The following is a 22,701-nucleotide window of genomic DNA, read 5'->3' on the forward strand; positions in this document are numbered from 1 at the left end:
CGAAATTTCTTTTTCCAGAAAGGTGCAAATTTTGTCATCTTGCAAGGGAATTAACTTTTTACGTCCACTTTATCACTATCAAAGTTCTTCGCTGTATTTATAAATTATTCTTAAAACCATTGTGTATTGTATATATTTACATCAGCATGTAGCGAAAATACATTTTTATTCCTTAGAAGTTGTGTTTTTTCGCCCGGTTCCAAATTTGGTTTCAGTTTTACTAGAAAAACTGAAAATAGAGAGATACGTTTTAAACAAACAGCATGGTGGTAGGAGGTGCATGATGGGTAGGAAGTGCGTACTGAAGAAAGAAAGATCTCTGTTTGAACATGAACTTGTTGAGACACAAACAGCAAACACATCCTACTTTCGTGCCAATTTAGCATTCACTGTCGATGATTAAAGAACTAAAGTGCTAAGATTAATGTTGATTCAGGAATATACATTTAAATGACGCTGATGCAAAATCGTTTATCTCGATATAATTTAACAAATTCAGGCTGGACATGGAGCCTGCAAAGATAAAAACAGCCCTTTTAATAATAGATGAAAGTGAAAATGCAAATATTTAAAAAAGACTGATGGATTAACGCACAAATGAGGCTTTTAACACTTAACATGACATCAATGTGTTTTCTCTGTTTTTATTGATATTTTTTCTCGAACAAACGATGCACATGAACACTGGTTTGAAGAAAAATCGTAATGAAACTGATATCGAGAGCGACATGTTTCTCATTTCTCAAAAATGTACCGTGACAAGCCCAGATGAGGGATTGCAAGAATACCAGTAATATCATGGCTACCAATCGTCTTCCAGCGTTATTTAAATTCATCCTTCACATTTCAATTATATATAATCAACTTTTATGTATGCAATAAAAGTACACAAGAGATGAAAACCATGCTGCTCGTACAGCTTGGGAGAGATAGTTTTGGCTCGGGTCAGGTCAGATGCAAGCATTCGTTTGCTTCTTTACAATTCGATTACTCGTCACTTCATGAAGGTAACAAAAACCCGAGTTCCGCCTTTTTCTATAAATAGTTCAGTTCAAGTTTTTTTTGTTTTGTTTTTTTGTTGTTTTTTTTTGTCGTACTTAAGCTAAAACGTTCTCCAAAAACAGTTTGTCCTCATATAGTTCATTGTTTCGAAATTTTTCAGTCGAATTGCTCATGATTGGTAAAAAACTGCCACGAAAAACTGAGCCCTTTACTGACGACTAAACTTTCACCAGCCTAATAATACACGAGCAATGAAATTATGGCACGGCGTATAGATAAGTTAAACTGCTTTGCTTCAAACTCCAGCCTGCATTCGACGGGACACAGTGGAGCACTCGACTGCTCAATATTGTACCTGTGCGTTGATCAGCCGTGTTTTTTTTGTTTGTTTCATATGTATGAAAAAAATTCAATTTGGAATGTTTTGGAAAAGAGATTGACACCTTCTAATAAGTGTCAGTGGCGACACTAAACAAAATAAAGAAATCGATTCTTGAAAGCATGCCAGGACTTCAACCCAGGAGTTTGACGAATACATTTTAATCGTGCTGAAGCAAACAGTTCGAGTAGTACTCGATCCTTTTTAAATATTTATTTCAATGCTAGTTAAAAGTTTTGTCATTTTATTTTGTCTGAAAGTGGAAGAAGGGGACAAAAACATACTGCTATTTGTTAGCCTAGAGATCTTATAATATCTAATAATTACTCTATGGTTTCAGCGGATCATCTGATGTTGTGCATTGTTGTTGGGGTGACTTTAGTAAAACTCCTATGTACTTTTATTGTCTCTGATGTAAGCGCTGCCCACATATGTCTCTGAGGAACCCAAATGCATTTCATCTTCGTGTCGAGAACGTTCTTCACATACTCTTTGTTTTGATTACTTTTTTGGCGCCCTAAAGCTCTTTGGTTGGGAGAGGGTCAGTTCTGATCTTTCTTTTGTAAAAAAAGTTCTCGCAGAGGGCATCTATTTGACGTGGCTGGAGACCTCGTATCAACAATGAAGGTTTCACGCTGGTTTCTGGCAGCCTGTAGATTTCATTTTCCATTTTTAACGATTTTGATCTTCATTAGATTGCCCTAAGAAAGAAATAAATTTTATCGTCAACTGGATTTTTGAGAGCGAGGTAAGCTTACTTCTTAGATATTTGAAAATTGGCGCAGATTTTCCCCTGTTGTTTTTGCCAATTTATGATACAAACAAACGGTCAGCAGCGGTCCTTTTTTATCAAAGAAAAATTGTAATTTGCAATGCAAAAAATGACGCTTTTTAGTCAGTTTTCAAAGCTTAAATAATTTTTATCCTAGAGCTAAATGGGTTTTTTACGAACATCTAATAATATTTCGTATTAGATGTGGCATAGTATAAACTGCTACTTAATCATTATTCTAGAAAATTATATATTTTTTTCACGTCTGAAAACAGATGATAATGCAAAACAAGCACTTTACAGTTTTATTATAGAGACTAAAGGCGGGATCCGAGGACAGGCCATCAAACATAACAAAGCAAAGAACAGCTGTGTATAATTGAAAGACATTTTACAAACAATTCTCTTGAAATCCGTCCAAAACAGATTTCAATCAGGAGTGAAGAGATTTTCGAACGCGCTTTCATGGCTGTTGGGTTGCACCTATATGGCCAGGTCAGGGTCAATAATCTGATCATTTCGCGTAGCTGTTGTTTTGTAGCCACTAAATGTCTTTCTGTTTTTCTTCTCTTCCTTCTTCTTTTATTTTAATTTTTTTTTTAATTTTTTCAGGTTTCCATTTTAGTATCGATGTGTAAAGAAAGCGATGTGTTTTGACCGTTAATGTTAGTACTTGGCTTACCGTGTGGAGTCTGTAAATGTTGCTTCGAATGTCTCTATCGCTCTTAGCAGCGTTGGTTTTCACTTCGGCTTGTGCCAGGTAAGATTCGACTGTAAGGCTAGTTTGGGATTACAAATTTTCTCCATGTCAACTACCTTCAAAGGCGAAGATTATCATAAATTATACTACTAAAACACCTAAGTGATTAAAAAGGCATTCAGTAATTGCTCTAAAAGCAGGCGGGAGGCTAACATTGGCAGCAGCATTTAAATCAGCGCTTGAACGATTTTGCTGCAGATAGAGGAACATGATATTTTGTAAATATAAGTCTGAAGTATTGAACGGCAATGAAATTGAAGTACACTGTGTGTTTGACCGAGATTTCCACATCCATCCCTCATTTCACAGCTCTTTATTCAGCGCGGGAATAAAAAAGTGTCTACACATTGATAGTGAGAACATGATCGATGGAAAATTTCGTATCAAAAGGAAAAACAAAGTAGATCGTTAAGATTCATGTATTTTTAATGAACAGAGAAAGCTCCGTTTAGTATAAAATATAAATGCACGACGAGGTGGTTGTCAGCTCAATTTATGGTCACATGATAACACAATAATAAAGGAGATATTGATCTTTCTATAGTCGATACGTTTTATAACATTTATATCGTCATTCTCGGGTAATTCTAGTTTACCAGAGGGGAATTTCAAGCGGCTTTTCAAGTGCGGAGGGGGAGAGACAACGAACATTATGTGGTAAATTGCGAAAAACTAAAAAAAAAGGCGCTAAAGGAAACCCATCAGTGTGCTACACTGAGACGGAGCTGGGGATGGGAGAAGGGGGTGTTATGGAAGCGAGAAATGTGTACCGAAAAATATTTGGGAGAGGGGGGAGGGGATCGTGAGATTTTGCCAGGGAACGGCTTCGTTGAAAACCTTGACATTCTATCTATATTTTCAGCTGATAGTAGTGAAATGTTTGAATTTTCAGTTTGTGGTTTTCTGTCGTTTGAATTATTATTTTTTTTTACTAAGCTCTCTTACATACTGGAGCGGCAGGAATGCATCGCTTGTACTGCGCAGGCTCCTTGATGACAGACATTACGACAAGAGGTTCAGACCTGACTTTGAAGGTATGATGAATTCATCGCATAGCTTGAAACTCTTAAACTACCAGTTTTATTTAAAAATATGAATAAAGTAATAAATCGCAGCCCAGAGGTTTATAGTTATTATCATAAAGATCAATTCGCAGGTCTAAGAGACGCCAATCACGGATGTTTTACAACAAGACGCGGTGCTATTTGATGTTTCCAAGGAATCCCGATGCTGGTGCTAACTGAAAATTGTGTACTGACCACTTTTCTGCTTTTCTCAGGCCGTGCCGTGAAAGTGTTAGTGACAGTGTTTGTGACGTCATTGGGAGGACTCGATGAAAGAGAAATGGTGAGGAGAAACTTCAAGCCAAGGAAGCACTAACTGCACACGTTCATGAAAAATATTTTATATTAGAAAACAATGGTGTTTCGTAGTGTTTAATTAATCTCGCCTAAAAGATGTTTCGAAATGATTGACAAACTCTTCCCCGATGAAATAATAAATCAATCTGTATAGCGTTCTCGCATTCATATCAGAAATACAGATTACGCTTAGATTACGAGCATGGTCTTCTTCAACCCCAATGTCCACAATCCATCGTATGAGTATATCGAAGTTGGCGAAGACTTCCCCAAAGCCGCATGAATTGTGGGAAGCGAAGCGCGTCTCTCAGAATTCACGTAAAGTGCATACTGTTCTTGGTCTTAACTGACCTCATTCAAATGGACATCGCGTGATGCTACAGAACTCTTGCCATTCGTACACCCTGGGTTGGGCTTTAGAATTGTCCAAACGATTGCATAAAATCGATTAACTTTAAGAAACGTGTTAACAAGCCTAAGATTTCTGTTGTTATAAACTTGTATCTTTTCCATTTCTTTCAATGCATTACAAATTTTTGCAACTCAAATAATATCCTTGCCTATGGATTTTTAAAAAATATATGGGTAAGTCTAATATTGTTAATATGTCTGGAGGGGGGTGAGTAGGCTAACGGATCGGCGGATTCTGATAATTATTTTGCCCGGATTTCGGATTTAGAGCAAAATTTGAACGGATTTGCAGATCCTGAAATTCCAACAGTTTGCGGTTTCATCGATTTTTTAGGTTCGGATTTTGGAATTTGCTTGTGAGGAAGTTCGGATCATGGATCTGAACGATCGTCAGAAATGCGTTGTTTTCTGAGTATGTGTATTTCTTTGTCACGGACGAGACTTTCTGCATACCACGCATTAGGGAAATAGTAACGCACTGGGACGTCTGCTCTGTTTGCGCCCTTATCCATGACACTGTACCCCACCGATTGCAATTCGCTCGATGGGAAAGCCATTGCCCAGCTAACACACAACAGCTGAATGTGCGTTTTCCACCCTTTTACGAGACAAGTAGCGAACGGATTCGGATTTAACAATAATTTTAACGGATTGACGGATTTGGTTATCAAATCGTAGCGTATGGGCGGATTTGCATACCCCTATTCACCCCCCTCTGTCTGGGATCACCTCCCCTTTGGGCTCAGACGGAACGATTCAGATGACAATTATAAGAATCTTAAAGCAAAATACGAAACAATTTAGAACAATGCATCCAGTTTGTTGCGATATTTGTTTTAGTGCCGTTGTTATGTTGTTTCATTTTTATCATTTTGTTTTCACTCCAGCAATTTGAAAGCACTTTCTTTATGAGACAAGTGTGGAAAGACTCTCGGCTTCAGTTTGAGAAGGATTATTCTAAAAGAAATCTGAGCCTGAATGGAGACATAATGCAACAGATCTGGATACCGGACACTTACGTGAACAATGAAAAGTCCAGCTCTGCACCAAAACAAGAATTTCTACTCATGCTGTATCCAGATGGAAAAATAATTTACAGTCAACGGTAACTAGTTAACAGTAACGATAGATTATCCTCATATACTCGGTCTTTGACATAATGGTCAGTGGTCTTCTTTGAGACGGAACTATAGTGTATAGATTAACACGAATTTGTACATCGGAAGCTTTCAGGGAGTTTCAATAAGGCAACCACTGCAGCTTGTCATGTCAGCCAGGGTGCGATAGGTTTGCAAAAGTGTAGCTCCACCTGATCTTCTCGATGGTGCAGGATTTTTAAGAATCTTAATAAAAGAATTAGATTATTACTCCAACAGGAAACTGCTTGTACTTAGCTGGTGAGTAGATCTTTGACACGAATGCCATCCTGACAAGCTTTTGGTTCTACCTTTTTGTACGTGCTTGATATTTTTTCGCCTGATATTTCACTTATCCCTATTTAGAATGACAGTAATAGCGGCTTGCAAGATGGATCTTCGGAATTACCCCATGGATAAGCAAAACTGCAGTCTTCTCTTCGAAAGTTGTATGTTTCTTTGACTTCTGACTGTACTCTTGAATTTGGATTCAAAATTGCGACGACCAGTGGAATGTTTTAGTTACGTTGTTATTGCCACACAGTTTCTTAAGTATTCATACACCCACGAAACAATCCCATGCCATTGTTTCTCTTTGGAAGGTTATTGTCTTCCTGTGTCTGGACTGACAACCCAAAGGATCTAAGCTAATTTCAAGAGTAAAAAGTAGATATATTTCTTCTATTTATTTTCACGTAAGTGTTAATTCTCCGAAACCTCATGAAATTGTTTGGCAGATGGTATGACCATAGATGATTTATTCTTCAAGTGGGATGTAAAGGAAGGGAGTGATGATCTTAAAACCGCCGTGGCAATAGGAGACGAACTGATCATGTCACAGTTTGCGCTCGATGGATATTCAGTCAGTGAAATAACAGCTTCTTATGTCACAGGTATGAAGAATTAACTTATGGGAGGCCACAGCTTCATTAACCTGGGGCCAGATATAACAGTTTACTAGGTCGGGTGAGATTGTGTCTCCGACGACAAACAGTGATTTTAGATTTGAACAATTCGATATCAGTTATGCAGTTTGACTGTTTGCGAGTTCCACCCGGCCGAGTTTTCAGGTGACTAAAATGCAACTAGTTCCTTGTCAAGGAGAGTGTCAGTGGGTTACTATCTACATGAACCTGGTGATACAAGATTTTAGAATGCCTCATCTCAAATAACTATTAAACAAAACGAAAAACCAAAAGCAAAACAAAATAAGAAGTGGAGGGGTCAGGCGCATTGTATACATGTACAGTTATGTTTGTACGTCGAGTATCACATGGACTGCTTTAAATCCTTATTTACAGCAATTTGTTAATTTGTTTCAGGGAATTTTTCTATGCTGCAGCTAACGTTCTACATAAGACGAAAAAAATTCTACTACGTCGTATCAATTTATATTCCAACAATTTTGATAACCATTTTGAGTTGGGTTTCCTTTTGGATCCCACGAAACTCACCACCAGCTCGGGTTGGGCTCGGAATCACGACCGTCCTCGCCCTGACGACGTTGATCTTCGGAATTCAGTCGTCGATGCCGAAAGTGAGTTACGTCAAAGCGATTGACTGGTTTCTGTGTGTCTCCTTTCTCTATGTATTTGCTGCTTTGGTCGAATACCCGAGTTCCACGTTCGTCAAGTCCCAAGCCCAGAAACTGTCACGAAAGGGAACGAACATTCTACGGAAGGTAAAAGGTCTTAAGGACGACCCCGAAGATGTTCCGTTATCAGGGACAAGATACGGTAGCACAGACAAGGTGGGTGAATCATTAGATTATGTACTTCCTTAGTGTTGATTGACTAAGAAACCTTAGTATATCAGGAATAAAGCTGTTTTAAGAAAGGTTGTCGAAAAAAAAAAAAAAAAGCGCAAAAGTACACGCGACAACTCCAAAAGGTATCATGGTTACTTGTCAGGTCACGGTTCCGTAACCTCAGGGTTTCAAGGAAATCTGAAAAACCTCACTGTAAGGACGAAGCATCGCTGGTTTGCTCAATTTATTCATTTACTTGACTTGTTAAAATTCATTGATTACTGGATACCAACATTACCTTTCGAGACCGTCGCGTGCACTTCTGTCCTTTTTCAGACGACCCTTCTCGAATTAGCCGTATACCAGCGGAAAAACTCTAGGACACTCAGCTGTCCATCTTCTTTTGGTTGCTGTTTTGGTCTTTTTTCCGCCTCAAAATTTTTCTTCCATTCGAGCTTGTTGGAAACGAGCTAGTTATAGACCTCAACCCGAGCAACAGGTTAACAACAAGTAAGCTACAAATAACAATGATCAGTTCTGGCAATCACATGATTTTGATTTCAATTTGAGAGAAGTAAGCACGAATTATTCACTCAAAGGCCCCAAAAATTGTACGAGCCCGTAGGGCGAACGCTGTCTGTGAGTGCTTTTTTTGTTCCAAACTGCACGAGGAAATTCGTGCGACAGCTTATCAATCTTATATAAATACATTTTCAGGTAGCAGAAACAACGATACTCTATCCCATTCCCTTGGCAGCCTGTATTAGTCACCTTTTCAATAAAATGCTAACTAACTTCAATTTTTCAGGAGGAATCCGATCTTCGTAAACTTTCTAGGAACAGAATTGGAGACACGAACAGCACCTACGACCATTCATTACTTGAAAACAATATAGATGGTGATAGTCACCAGGCCTCTCGAGGTCATCGCAAACGAATGTCATCTGAAGACGATGATTTTGTGAATAACTTTAGAGATGATATAACAGCGAATACTGTTGATAAATACGCCAGGTTTTGTTTTCCAGTCTCTTATTTATTGTTTAATCTATGTTATTGGATCGTCTTTTTGTCAACGTAATCACTTGTTGTTCGAAGGGAAAATTACAGCAAAAAAAAAAAAAAAATTTTAATGGATATGATTCATAACAACGATCGCAATATCTAATAATGATTTATTTATTCTAATTGAAAGGGAACTATAACGGCAACTCAGCATAGGCTACCCAGTTACAAGCTATCCCGTTTCTTTTTTCTGGGGCTTGATTAAATTTCCTCTCTATTCGCATAACTTCTTGGACTCAGGATGGTATTGTTGAAGAGTTGACCGACAGTTCAAAAGGTTTTTTATGGGAACCTGAAGCGCCGCTTTTCACGTATAGAAATTTTATGACACAAAAATAAATTGATTTGTACACAAAGCAGACTCGAGTGATTTATTTATCTTATCCAAGTTATTCAGATTAAGAACGTGTTGTGGGCGTGGCAAAATAATCATTAGTACTAGTGCTAACCCATACGAGAAGGCGCGAAATTTAATCCTGAAGTCGTTTACTTAAGAGGAAACTGTTGTACCTGTCTTTCCTCCTCTTGAAGAGGAAGTAACGATCAGTACGAAAAATGGGCATCTCTTTAAGCTGGAATGTCTTTTTTTACATATACTGTTACCTACATACCTACAAAGGTTAATTGACCACTCCCCATAGGGGCTCTTCAGGGCCAACACCCACCCATCCCACCCCGGGGAGGACATCCACCACACAGCGATCTCGTGCGTGGGAAATTAACGTCTTCTACCCCAAACCCTGCAAGAGACGGGGCCTACGGTTTATTCGTCCTTATCCGAGAAGACTAGAATATCTATCCATTTCTTGATTATAGAAAGGTGGCAAATTCCCCTCACTTATTTTAAGACCGTGAGCAGTGGTCCGGCCGGGGCTCGAACCCTCGACCTCCCGCACAACACAATCCGGCGCTCTAACCAATTGAGCTAACTGGGAGGCGGTTAAGAAAACTTGTTTGACTGCACACTGTGAGAGATGTCCTGTGTACGCCTGAACCTTTTAAAATTTCATGAGCTTTAATCGAACCGTTTTCCTTTATTCCATGGTATAAGGTTGCATTTCATGGCGCTGCTTCTTTAACTTTTTCATCTGAGTTGCACTAAGAAAGTGTGGATCGTTGCACAAATTTGTCGTATTTTCCACGACATTTATTTGTAAAACACTTCCTTCTGTGCATTTCCCTCAGCTATAAATCAGATCAAAACGAAAATAAAGACAATAGGTTTTAGGTACTTTCTTCTCGAGAAAGTGAGAGAACCTGATAGCTTTAATTTCGAACTTTCTCAATTTTGGTATTTCATAACATTTTTATATCAGCAGCTATTTCATTTCCTCCTTGCCTATCTCGTGTCTTTACCGTTTCGCTTCTGTGACGGGGTTTTTTCTCTGGATGATATTTTACCTCTGCCTGATGTTGATGTTAGTGATGTTTTGGTTTTTCCTTGTAGTCCAGTCTGTCGTTTAGTCAAAGGACTGTTCACTCGGACTGGTTTGGCAAGGGAATTCTTGGCATTCAAACTGTCACTCTCACATCTCGAAAGACGTTCTGAACAAGACAAAGTTAATGTAACTTCTTTTACTTCTTTTTTTGTTCCTCTTACTGTTACGTTTCTTTATTTCACAAATAAAAAAATTTGAAGTAAGGACGGCTTTGATCTAATTGGATTCTTAAAGAGATTTTGGTTCAAGGTGAGCTCGAGGTCAATAATGACGCGATTTCGAGTGCAATCAAATGTTTTGTTTGAGTACTATATTTTGTTCTGACTCATTTGCGTAAAATTTAGATTTGAAATTGGGTAAATACAAGTTAAAATGATATTTCTTACCTAAAAATTGTGGAGTTACTATAATCATGTCATTCAGCATCGGCGTGTAACTATCACCTTCAGCTTCGCTTTTTTCTGAAATAAATTGGTAAATGAAACATACAGTGGGACCATTCCATGATCACTTCTCAGTTCTAAGAGGGTGACGGTTAGGTAACAAAGCTAACCGCTTAAGTCGTAATTTAATTCTACTAAGAATCTCTGTTGTTTTGACGCATAACTATCAACTACGAGCCGCCAATCAACTCGTCAATTCGACGTCGATTTAATTGTCATAAATTTTCTTATACGGTCACAACAGCGATGACTGTATAAGCAAGTATTAGGACTTTTTAAAGCTTAAAACGATAATATGGAAACGTAGAGAATGAGTTTGGAATAATACAGGTTAGTTGTTTGTTCGTCATGGTTTTCACTGTTGTAGTCATCAGTCAGTGAACACATTACTTATTCATAAAATTTATTCATTTGAGAGAAATTTCTCGAAGTGCTTCTGGCAGTTGGTCGTAAACGTTAATGGTGACGCGTAAAAGAAAAATAACAGCATCAGAATGGGAAAAATAGATGAAGGACAAAGATTGTTGACTCAACAAATAGATTGGGTATTTAATAACAAAGCATAAGTTAGATAGGAATTATAGATAACGAAAAGAAGTTGAAGCTATAAAAACTTGGGGTGAAAAGTAAACAAAGCGATATGTAGTGACTTACTTTCTACTCTTATTAACACCAGTGATTCTCGTTCTTTTAGTATCTCTGTTGCATAACTCATGGGGTGATTGGCTAGATACTTGAGATTTCCTGATTCATCACTCAAATCTACTGTGGCTAAAAGAAAGTAATCAACTTAATATCAAGTTAGTACGGTAATTTAGGCATTCAGAAGCTACTTGATAAAAATTCTTAGGGATTTTACCATCTTTTGTGCAGTTGCAACGCCTTTTGATATCCTCTAAGAGAATGTTTGTTCGACAGTTTGGATTAAAGATAGATTCTTCGCCGTCTGCAAGAGATATAAGTCGCTTTTATTTCGTGGGCTATTGTGTTCAAAGCAAAGTAATCGATGCTAAAGGAAAACCCAGGCTAGATGCATGACTCACACAACTTACCACCATAACGGACAGTTATAAACATTTCCCCACAGCACTGAAATTTCTTTCTCAAGAACCGTGAGGTTTCAGAGCTCAACTTGCGGTTTTGCTGTTAGCGTCTCACTGATCCATCATTACTTGCCTGACGGCGACTAAATTCAACAACTTCAAATGAAAATGAAACACAATAGCGTCTCTATGAGAGACTATTGAAAACAAATCGAGCGTACAATCCAATGGAATGGCAGATGCGGTGAGACACAATAACCTGCACAAATTATAATGGATTTACACTTGGCACCCTTGTTTACAAAAGGATTTCATGCCCGCGTTGGAGCAATTCGAAAAGAAATTTGATAATCGAACGCATTTTTGCAAGAACTAAAAAGTTTTCAGTGACGAAGTTAATTTAAATTTTATTCAACATATGAGAACATCATCTCAAATGAAGGTTCCAGCTCTCTTTTATTTTATTACCCAGTGAAAAAGTTTGGCTTACCTGTTTTATCTCATTTAATTAAAATTCGAAGACTCAATCGAATGTAACTGTTATTTAAGTGTCAATAGCTTCTTCAATGAAGTAATTTTAACCAAAAAAAATTAATTTCCTGATCTTAGACTTTCATCAATTTTTCACCAAAGTAAACAGTTTTTTTAGGGAAAAAATATTCGTATTTAACTTTATACTTCGATAAGTAGATAAAGAAAAGGAGGGGTAATGTGATAGACGCATGCGCAGGTATTAGCTTATTTCGTGGAATAATAGGAGCCAGGTGATTGGTTGTAGTTAGGGTAGTACGTCCAGACTTGTAAATCAAGGCGCGAACCAAATCAGCACACTTGTTGAATTTTCCTACGGTATTTTTCCGGCTGTTATTGAGTAATCAGTGGGAAATCTAGCTCCTGAGGAAAAGTACTTGCTTGATAAAAACGGCATGTCTCGTGGAGCCTTCTTTCAGCTTTTCTGTGACTTCAGTGAATTAAACACTGTTCTTTGGGGTTATTTATGTGTCAAGTGACCGTAACTTTATCAGGTCTGTCCGGCAACAAAGACGTGGTACTCCTTACAGACGCTTCAAAACAGCACAATAGATGTTGACAAAAATATTAGATATTTATTCAATTGTTTGAAAGTTGATCGACCTGCACCAAAAAGCCACACGTTGTAGTTCATTCCAAATTTACAGAGGATTCTTTTGGGCTCTTCATATATTCTTGGTATTTATTCTTATGACTTTTATCTTAGCTTCTCTTCACTCTGTTTCGCTTACGAATGGTTCCTATGTTCCTTTCTAGTCCTTCCCCACTGCAAAACTTAATGCAGTGAAAATGGACTAAAACTAAATCTAAATCTAAAATCTTGTCGTCTACTTCTTTGTCCGCCGGTTCCAGCAATTACTCATCCAAAGTCACCTGCCGCCCTTGCCACCTTACCCTTCTTTCATCTCCCTTACTCCGTACCTCATCTACAATAACCTGCTTACTAGACTTCTCCTCCACCATTCTCCTTCCTTTTATTATCACCCACACCGCTCCCCTGGATAGTCCGTCTTCTATCCTTCCTCACTATGACTTCAACTTTGGTTGCTTCCTCTATCTTCCTCTCTTCTTCCTCCTTCTTCTGTTCTTCGTGAAGCTGTTTCCTCCACTGGTCCTCTATGACCAGCATTAAGTCGTGGTTCATACGGCTGTTGTAATCGGGTTGAGGCTCACGGGCCGCTGTAGCCAAGAGAATCTCTTGCCTAGAAAACGATACGACTGATTTCAACAAGTTCATGGCTGAGCTGTTTATCAGGATGCAATTACAAATTCACAGAACCAGGAGAATCATATAAAAGATAAAGCGACTATCATCGGTCGGCAAAATTGAGAATAATGGTTTAATCTACACACAAAAAAGTAACAACTTAGCAGCAAGTCCTCAAAATTACCACATACGCATTATACGAGCTAAGACATGTGTTACGAGCCATAACTTTAACTACACATACGACAAAACTATCGAGGGAAAAAAATATTTACATGCTAAGAAAAGAATTTTACCTTAACGAAGGACGCTTGGGGCCTCTCTTGACAACAGGCGCTGTTGGTCTTGACCGACTTGTACGTGCTCGAGACTTGGAGCGAGAGCTGGGTGGTACGACGGGTGGAAGTGAAGGAAGTAAAACGGCTGACAATCTGCTCGCAGCCCACGTAGGGAATGAGGAGTTGATGACATCGAGTGAGGGGATCTTGTTATCGAGACCTGATTCAATCTATAACGAAACGAATGGAAGATTACCACTTAACTGAAGAACTCAGAAATCGGACGGTATTCTCAGTTCTAACTTCTCTTTTTCTGAAAATGTTTTATATGCTTATTGTCATGTACATTTCATTCAAAGAACTCGCTTTAAACAGATAACTTAACCTCAAAATATAATCAATACAACTTTTCGAATGATTACCAAACAGATTTTTCCTTTTCCCTTCGACTCACCTGAGCTAATTTCCAGGCCTCCAAGACACGTACATCTCTCTCTTGGGAATGATGCCTCATGAGTTGATTCCAGGCCACTCCGCGTATTCCGTCTTTTGTTGCATCATCACTACACTGACGGCATATACGTACCAGGCCCTGCACGGCTGCAAACCTGACTCTCCAGCTCCAATCTTTATGAGCGAACTGAGGAACTGTGAAGAGACAATTAGAGCTTTGCATTGCGAAAAGACAAAAAAATATTAATGAATTAGTTCCAAAGTACCGAACCTTTGGAATAGTATACGTGGTGGCATCAATGGTCCGGACTCCATATCTAGTTCTAAGCGTAATCTCAAAACTTACCTCTTCAGCTGAGTTTGTTGCCCCAGTAATGAAGTGTTTTTATCTTCTTATTAATTATCAGGACTTGTTAAAAATTTATTTATTTTAACTATTTATTAATTTAAATTAGCCTTCATTAGAAACGAAAACTTTTATTTGCTGTGAATTCTAACTATCAATAATCATCAAAGTAAGTTCTAACCTTGATTTGCGGAAAAATTTAATTTAAGCAGATCTAGGAGTCCCAAGCCTTCATGAACCATGTCATGTCTTTTACCATATAAAGTAACTTTCCGGTTAGCCTCACTCCCAAGCAGGGCGGTTTTCTGGATGGTGGAGCTCTGACCATTTAGACAGACTGACGTCATACAGTCTGTGTAGAGATAAGCTAGTTCCCAGCGCCACCCCGTCAATCCAGGTGGACTTGAGAGTTGAGACGTGCCAGTCTTGACGCTAATTCTGTCATCTGTGAACAATGATCAAAAGACATTTGTAAAAAGCAATAAAAAACTGAAACAAGCCAGAGGTTTGATGTAAACTATACTTGCTATCATAGAGGAAAGCTGTAATTATGTACATTTCCTTTCCGAGTACCATTTAGTTTTCTTTTTTTTTGTATTGAAAACGTACAACTGTAATGCAAGTCAAGCCGTAAATTCATCTCCCTCTCGTCTGATTGTGAAGGCCCGTTTAGTTACTCACCTTCGTCTTCTAGCTGGAGAGTAACAGAGCTGTCTCGTGTAGGAACACTGAACAGACTCTCTTTAGTTACTGATCTCTCCATCCGTACCGCAGGGACTCCAGCCCCAGGATACGAAAACTCTGTTTGTCTGACATTAAATCGCACCGCTATGCCACCGTGTGCTCTTGTGGATCCATCAGTTTCCTTTTCCTGAATGTTTGTTTGGTTTGATTTCTTTATTTGTGATTTTAGTGGTTTTTCTATCTCTTCTTCAGATTCAGAGGAACTTTCAGCTTCAACGGCAATTGTTCTCTTTGTTTTCTTGTTGGTTTTGGACAAATTCCTCGCCGAATTGCCACGTACAAATCCAGATCTTTCATGGTGTTCACTTTCTTCGCTACTTACATCAGCAAAACTTGCCTCAGATGTGTCACTTAAGATATTGCGTGACTTGATGCTCTCCGCCACATGTTCTGACTGATTAGCTTTATCATTTTCAAGGCCGAGGTTAGCAAAGTCACGCAATCCTTTAACAAAACTTGGAGTCTTCGCAGCAGATGAGAAGCCTGAAGTTGATCGAGTTCTTTCCTGATTCAGCTTAAAACCATCGTCATGTAAGTCTGGGCTCGATAAGGACTGGTGCCCAGTTATCGTTGACATACAGTTGTTGCAAACGTGAATGTGACGCGCATGCGCTTCTGATATCTCCGCTGGTTTGGTAAACATACCAGCGGCTAAAGCTTGAAAAGTGCGCAGAACAGCAATATCACGTTTAGACACTTCCGTGAGTACTTGAAAAGCGCAGCAGACATCCATCCTACAAAGATACAAGAGAGACCTTGGTAAGAGGCAAATACAACATACACATGCACATGTACACGCTAGGATAACGCTAACTGCCTCATACATTGCAACATTTATTTTAAACAACAACAAACATATGAAACATATGTATGAACTGCGGTTATGAAACGTATATGTGCACGATCCTTCGCAGTAAAGCACTATTTGAGCAATAGTGAAAATCAAACCTGAAAAAAATTTCAGGCCTGTACGGGACTCGAACCACTGACCTCTGCGATACTAGTGCAGCGCTCTACCAATTGAGCTAACAAGCCAACTGGGAGCAGGCCATCAAATTAATTCGAATTAATTGAAATTTTTTTCAGGTCTGATTTTCACTATTGCTCAAATAGTGCTTTACTGCGAAGGATCGTGCACATAAACATTTATTTTGTCAAGTAGGAAGACCATACCACCTTGGTTTGGTTACTAGGGCCGAACCGGAAAAAAACCAAACAATTTAACCCCCGTGAAGCAGCCTTAGTCTAACACTGAAAAAAAAAAGCGCAACATAACAATGTCAAAAATAAGGGAGTCCAAGACAAGAACTGCATATTATACCTCTTGGAAAGAAATCCCCTGGGATAGTAGAAACTAGTGTGTTCTTCAATATTTGTGACAATGATTTTTTTAAACAGGGGTTGTACCCTGAATCTGACTGTATAAGTGCGCCTAACATACCATAACTCTGTATTCAGGCCTGTTCCACACATGCTCAGTCCCTCTAACGCCTGTCTCAATCCAGTACCTCTATGCATGATGCTCCTCCATATATCTAGAGCATGCCAGAGGGTTGGTGACAAGTCATGAATACTACTAACTGTTGCTGGGCTGTGAGGGGGGCTCACAGACACAACCTTGTGGAAACCCTGCAAAATCAGACAGAGTTGAATAATGAAATGCTACGTCAGCGGGTATGCGGTCAAGAACGCGGGCTCAAGTGTCCTAGGTCTAAAATTTAGCGAAATTAGCGGAAAATAATAAGGGCTGACCTTTAAAACTGAGGAACTCTGTTTTCGTCGAAGGCACTTTACTATATCCAAAGATTTAAAGGAGAAAATTAATTTTTGAAAATTTTTAGGGGGTGTACCAAATTTTTGGAGGTTGTTCTGTAAAAGAAAAGCGGCAAGGAAAACGATGCCTCGAAGCAACAGAATAGGAAATCAACCATGCGAACGACTCAAAATCCGTGTTTCCGCGGCAAAACCTGGCGCATGCGTATACGTTATTCAGCTCTGTTGCAAAATCATACACAGCACAACAAATTAAACATACTTATCATAGTTGTAACTACTACACACACCCTGATGGTGGCCTGTTGAAGAAGATGACGTGGACTCTGGAATGTGCTTTCTTGTTTTTTAAAGGTGATGTTGTTTTTCAACACTCACTAATCGAGTTAATTATGGTAGAGATGTTATAAATGAATACATAAGACTTACACAGCTTTTGCCGTTTTCAAGGAAATGTGAGAAAGTTATCTAAAAGAATTGCATTTACTTGATCAAGGAGCTTCTCCTTAATAGAGCCTTTTATCATAGATGCATAGCAGAGAGAAAAGTCTTCATGGAATTTTTGGGGACTTCAAGGAAATAATCTTTGTTTACTTTCTATTCAATTTATGCATTAAACACAAACTAAACTGCAGTCCATGTCAGTCCATAGTCCAGTCCATAGTCCAGTTCATTTTCCAGTCTAGAATACTGTCCCAAGTCCAGTCCTGCTTTTCCCTCCCAGAATTGTATCAATCTATTCTGCTCCAACAAGCCATGCTATCATCAAGAAATATCTAAGAGGTAAAAAACTTTGGACTTGTACCAGATCTCCATTGCCCTGTTCTTCTTCCTCTTCCTCCAATAACAAAGTTAACCCAACTCTCCCTCCTTCAGTCGTGTTCCCTACAGGTGCTGCTGTTACCCCTTGTTTGTCCTGGTTTGTGGTCTCTGTCTTGTGTGTAGCCCCTGTGTCTGGTAAAGTCTCCACAACTAAAGATTCTGCTTGCTTAGGCTCCTCACAACCAGTGCAAATAAGATGGCCCTGAAAAAAGCAAGAGAACTATCTTCAGAAAAAGACAACAGGTAGAGACCTAGATAACTATTTCAACAGCTCGTTATGTTTTTCTCCCCTCATCATAATGGACATCTCCCATTAAAATATTTGTCTGGAATTTGATCAACTTATATTATAAGGGTAACAATATCATGGGGCAGCTTGCTTGTTTTGGGAGTAAAATATTTCACAGACCACAGATGTTTTAAAGTTTGCAATGTCCATAACCATTTTGAGTTCACTTGCTTAGTAAACAATGAAAGTATTTGTAAGGTATGTGTGCATTTATCTTAACTACCCCCATTTATTTGCTTTTACTACTGATGTCATTTTTTCAGTAGAAATAACCTTCGTGAAGGCTAACTGTTTACACATATGACTTGTCTTAAATGAAATAAATGTAACTCCACGTGAACAGCAAATGCTAAACAATCTAATTTACCATATTTGTCTTCAATATATTTTTTGTTACTTTCCTTACTTATTGTGCATCTGATGCACACATAATTATAAGTAAGAGTATACACGGTATGTGTGTCCCTTAAATGTTACTTGTTCCACCATTTCTTTATTAATTTCCTGAAAAAAAAAAAAAAAAAAAAAAACTCCCACTCACCACTTCTTGTATGTACCTGACAGCAAGCAAAACACCAGGAAATGATTTGTAAGCTGCTTCATGTTCCTCTGGAAACCCTGAATAGTCACAGTACGTGGTTCATTTAACTCTTAACTCCCAACAATGATCAAGATAGAATTTGTCCTTACAATATCAATACAATATCAGACAGGGAATAAGAATAAAGAAAAAATATCAACAATGGGATTTTTAGTTGATCTACTACCAAATTCTCTGAACTAATATCATCATAATAAGAATTGTGCAACAGACAGTAAGAAGAATTATGAAACTAAATGAAATCTTGGCAGTGAAAGGGTAAGGAGATATTCATATATCTTATTAACCAAGTGCGAGGGCCGTACTGGGAGAATATTGGCCCGAGGTCTTGACAGTATGGACCGAGTGCAGCGAGGTCCGTACAAAAAAGACCGAGGGCCAATATTCTTCCAGTACGGTCCCGAGCAAGCTTGGTTAATAAGAGATTTATTATACAACTGGAGTTCAAAGGGACACAAGCGCCGTATCATTCGGGACCATTCGGGACAGTGCCCGGTCCAATACTGAGAGAATATTGACCGGCAATAGAGCATTTTGATTGGTTGATTTTAGTTATTGGCCCTCTGACTGCCTGAGTCGTGTAATAAAACTGATTAATCAATAGCACAGCTATGTTGATCTGGTTTGAGTGGAGACAGAGCGCTATTCAAAATTGGCTTAAAGGAATCCACTACCTGAGAGGTATTGGAGTAAGGAACACTTTTCATCCTGGTATTCCTGTAGAGAAACACACATGTCATAAAATCAATCTGTAGATCTAATCTAAACAATTTTAAGTTATAAAATAATGCAGCTATGGTATTGGTATTAACTGATATACAGGGCCCAAAGAATTGAAAAAAGTAATATTATTAAATGCAAAATACAGAAATGTCCAAACTGTCCTTGAAGAGATATTTCTAAAAATGGCCAAACTGTCTTGATAAAAAAGACTGACAAAGTACCTTGAGATCTTGTGTCATGTTGTGATAATACAATCTTGAAAAAGCCAGATGACCCATCTGAAACAACAGGACTTAAAGTTAAATAAATGTGCAGCCAGGTATCTGCTTACAGCCAGCCTGGAGAACAAGACATATAACCTTAATACACACCCTGATGAGTTTTAACTCAGCTGTTCTCAAGCATGACTGAGTTATTCCACACTTTCTCAACCAATGAAGACAACTTTTTGCAAGATAAAACAAGCTGAAAAAAGAAAAGTGAACAAACATGCAAGTTATTTTTGATTGACACCACAGGATTTTTTTAAATTCACAATGCTGGAATACTTAAAATGCCATTTAGTGCTTTAGCTGTGGAATGATGCTCATTAACCAAAAAATGGTCATTGTTTTGATGAATATTAACTTTAAATATAATTGGAATTTGTTAATTGGAACTTGTGGCACAAAATGCACTGATTATTTCACATATGGGAAAGCAACATTGATAATATTTCACTGATTCTTTATTAGATTCTATGGGGATTTATAATCAGAGTTAAATTTTTACAGCAAAAATCAATACTGGAACCTGTTAATCACAAGACCTATTACATACCTAGGAACCTGATCTGCAGCTGGTGGGGCATGACCAAGAGAGGTGATCAGCAATTCTAGAGATTCTGTAATGAGATGTGAGCAACATACGAATCAGTCCTGCTTAATGAATGAGTGACCAGCTGTTGGAGTGTATCAGATCTAACCTTCTTGTACTTGTCTGTTTGTACATTGAGCCAGTAATCCCAATTCTGTCCATGATTTAGCTAGATCAACATGGTCTCCTTGCCCCCCGGCTATGATACCAGCTCTTCTCTACAAGTGTGACAAGAAACAGTAGTTTATTTACTATCATTTAGACAAAGCAGTCAGAGGTACTTCAATGACCCATAGCTATCAGGTTTAAGAAAATGAGTCCTTTTATAACTACTGTATAGTATTTCTCATCTTTCACCAATTTAAATTTGTAAGCCAAAGACTGTGATCAAAATTACATTCAACATCCTCTCTCACTGCTAATATGCTAATTCCTCTATCCTCTGATATCTTAGTTTTCTTTTGAAGAAAATGTGTACCATCTCTGCTTGGTATAAGTGTGTGACACTAGGAGAAGGCAAACCATTTACGTTGCTTCTTTCTAGATGCTGTGCAATTTCAGGGTTAATGCATGCCATTTTGGGCTGGCTGACCACTTGCCTCAATTTCATGCTTCTATCTAGAAGCCATTGATTATTTATTTCCTGCTATTCACACATTGGAAAGAAAAAATACACAAGAACAGCCAAAGCCAGGGGCTTAAATGGCCCAAGGTCAGCAAAAAAGATGTGAAGAATTTACTGGAGTAGAAGAAAGCTTTAACTAAAATAATTACAATACAATTAAACCAAGGAAGAAAAATTCAGTCAAAAAAAACTTACGATTAAGATACAATTCTTGGCAATTAGTTTAAATATTCAAATGACTAATTATAATAAATTCCTTTAAACCACAAACAAATACAAACAAATACACCTAATATAGTCCCATAAGGTATATAAATTGTGCATAGGCTAATTAACTACTCAGAGAAAAATACAGTCTTAAGTTTTTTTTAACAGTTGCTTACCGTGAGACCATTGCGCAGAGATAATGGAATGAGATGTGCATTGAACCAGAACTGTGATTGAAACTACTGCACCATTCAGTGTTCATAAGTTTAATTTTAAAGTGGATTTTGTTGCGCTGAGACAAAAATATCCATTCTTGAGCTAGATTGAATGCACATTTTTAATCCATGGTTTTTAAAAAGTATTCCATTTTGAACTCATTTGCTTTATCTTTTTAATTGTGATATCTACCTTGACTCGTGATATCATTTTGAGGGCAAATCCTTCAAGTTCTTTTCTGTCTTCTTCATTACTATCATTGAACTGAAAAACAAGAAAACAAGTTATCTTTCAAGTAACACTTGGTATTATCAAGCAGCAGAACTACCAAGTATCTCATTTGAACTAGGGCTCTGGTGCTTGTTGATAAAAGGCTGATAGTTTCGAAAGAAACTGTTTGGGGCTGCGTCGGTGGGAGTAACCAAATAATTTGGATATATCAACAAAGTTGAAATGGTAAATTAGCCACCGTAATGATTACAAAAGCTGACGTTTTGAGTGTTAGCCCTTCGTCGGAGCGAATAGAGGAATTGTGGGTTGTGTGTGCTTTTCCTCTATTCGCTCCGACGAAGGGCTAACGCTCGAAACGTCAGTTTTTGTAATCATTACGGTGGCTAATTTACCATTTCAACTTTGTTGATATATCCAAATTATTCTGGTGCTTGTTGTTGAGTGTGATTTGTACATGAACACTTGGTGTTGCAGTCATAGGAAATATTTTTCTCTGTATTGTTTTCATTCTTGGTTATCACTGTAACTTCTTATGTCAGTGAGGTATTGAGAGTTTAAGTTTAATCTATGATGCACATAACTTGCGTTATCAGTAATTGTTTTTCAATTAAGGTTTTACCAATAAGTTACCTTGGCAATAAAATCCTCTGTCACTTCATAGGGCAACCTTCTGTTGATAAAAAATTGTGTGATTTGTTTAGTTTGTAAATTAAGTTAAGTACATGTAATAATCAGTTTTATTAACGGAAAATACCATAACACCACAGGCAGCCCAAATATTCTATATGTGAGGTGTGGAGACCTAACTAGGAACAGTAATTTTAAAACTATTTTCAAATTCCTTGTAAGGAAGTTTGCCATGTGTCCATAAACAATCCAACTAAACGTTTGAAGTCATTTCCTCACCTCGTCCTAGAGAACGTACGTGGTGGTTTAGTGGCAAGTGATTTCTTAGCAAGTCTGTCCTCCAAAGTCAGACGTTGAGTGTGTGAGATAATGCCAAATTTGTGGACAACTGGTACACGTTCAACTGGCATTTTCTTTTTATCAGTCTGTTGTTTCAAAATTACAATCTCTCTTTGAAGTATTTTCAGTAGCCAAAATAGCGTTGGAAGAGATATTAGGCTGTAATTCTTTCCACAATATGTCTGTTTTGAGTGTCATTCTTGGCCATTGCCTCTTTTATGTCCCTCGCATGTTGCCGAGGTAACCACAAGTAAGGCTCTGGCGATAATGCCAGGA

General features: G+C 38.1%; 3 protein-coding genes across 3 annotated transcripts; 1 reads left to right on the plus strand and 2 right to left on the minus strand.

Annotated features, from left to right (window-relative positions):
• The first annotated feature begins 2,772 nt into the window (after positions 1-2,772).
• LOC111332113 (glycine receptor subunit alpha-2) lies at positions 2,773-8,989 on the plus strand. Its single transcript, XM_088728874.1, has 8 exons — positions 2,773-2,913; positions 3,850-3,947; positions 4,193-4,260; positions 5,573-5,790; positions 6,188-6,270; positions 6,559-6,714; positions 7,144-7,571; positions 8,377-8,989. Exons 1-8 carry the CDS (start codon positions 2,852-2,854, stop codon positions 8,647-8,649), a joined length of 1,386 nt encoding a protein of 461 aa, XP_088585000.1. The 5' UTR covers positions 2,773-2,851; the 3' UTR covers positions 8,650-8,989.
• A 1-nt stretch (position 8,990) lies between these two features.
• Positions 8,991-12,495, minus strand: LOC111330401 (uncharacterized protein CXorf65 homolog). Its single transcript, XM_022935250.2, has 5 exons — positions 11,568-12,495; positions 11,375-11,461; positions 11,170-11,286; positions 10,459-10,533; positions 8,991-10,178 (listed from the first exon to the last, which is right to left on the minus strand). The coding sequence occupies exons 1-5, from the start codon at positions 11,590-11,592 to the stop codon at positions 9,973-9,975; spliced, it is 510 nt and encodes a 169-aa protein (XP_022790985.1). The 5' UTR covers positions 11,593-12,495; the 3' UTR covers positions 8,991-9,972.
• Positions 12,496-12,642: 147 nt separating this feature from the next.
• On the minus strand, positions 12,643-22,648 carry LOC111330146 (uncharacterized). The gene is made up of 16 exons (XM_088728872.1): positions 22,366-22,648; positions 22,090-22,129; positions 21,421-21,492; positions 20,290-20,398; positions 20,145-20,208; positions 19,697-19,790; positions 19,547-19,603; positions 19,277-19,319; positions 18,543-18,619; positions 17,696-17,914; positions 16,559-16,746; positions 15,055-15,851; positions 14,555-14,818; positions 14,029-14,222; positions 13,593-13,804; positions 12,643-13,291 (listed from the first exon to the last, which is right to left on the minus strand). Exons 1-16 carry the CDS (start codon positions 22,494-22,496, stop codon positions 13,033-13,035), a joined length of 2,820 nt encoding a protein of 939 aa, XP_088584998.1. The 5' UTR covers positions 22,497-22,648; the 3' UTR covers positions 12,643-13,032.
• Positions 22,649-22,701: the final 53 nt, after the last annotated feature.

This window comes from Stylophora pistillata, chromosome 7, assembly GCF_964205215.1.
Source record: "Stylophora pistillata chromosome 7, jaStyPist1.2, whole genome shotgun sequence".
NCBI lineage: Eukaryota > Metazoa > Cnidaria > Anthozoa > Scleractinia > Pocilloporidae > Stylophora > Stylophora pistillata.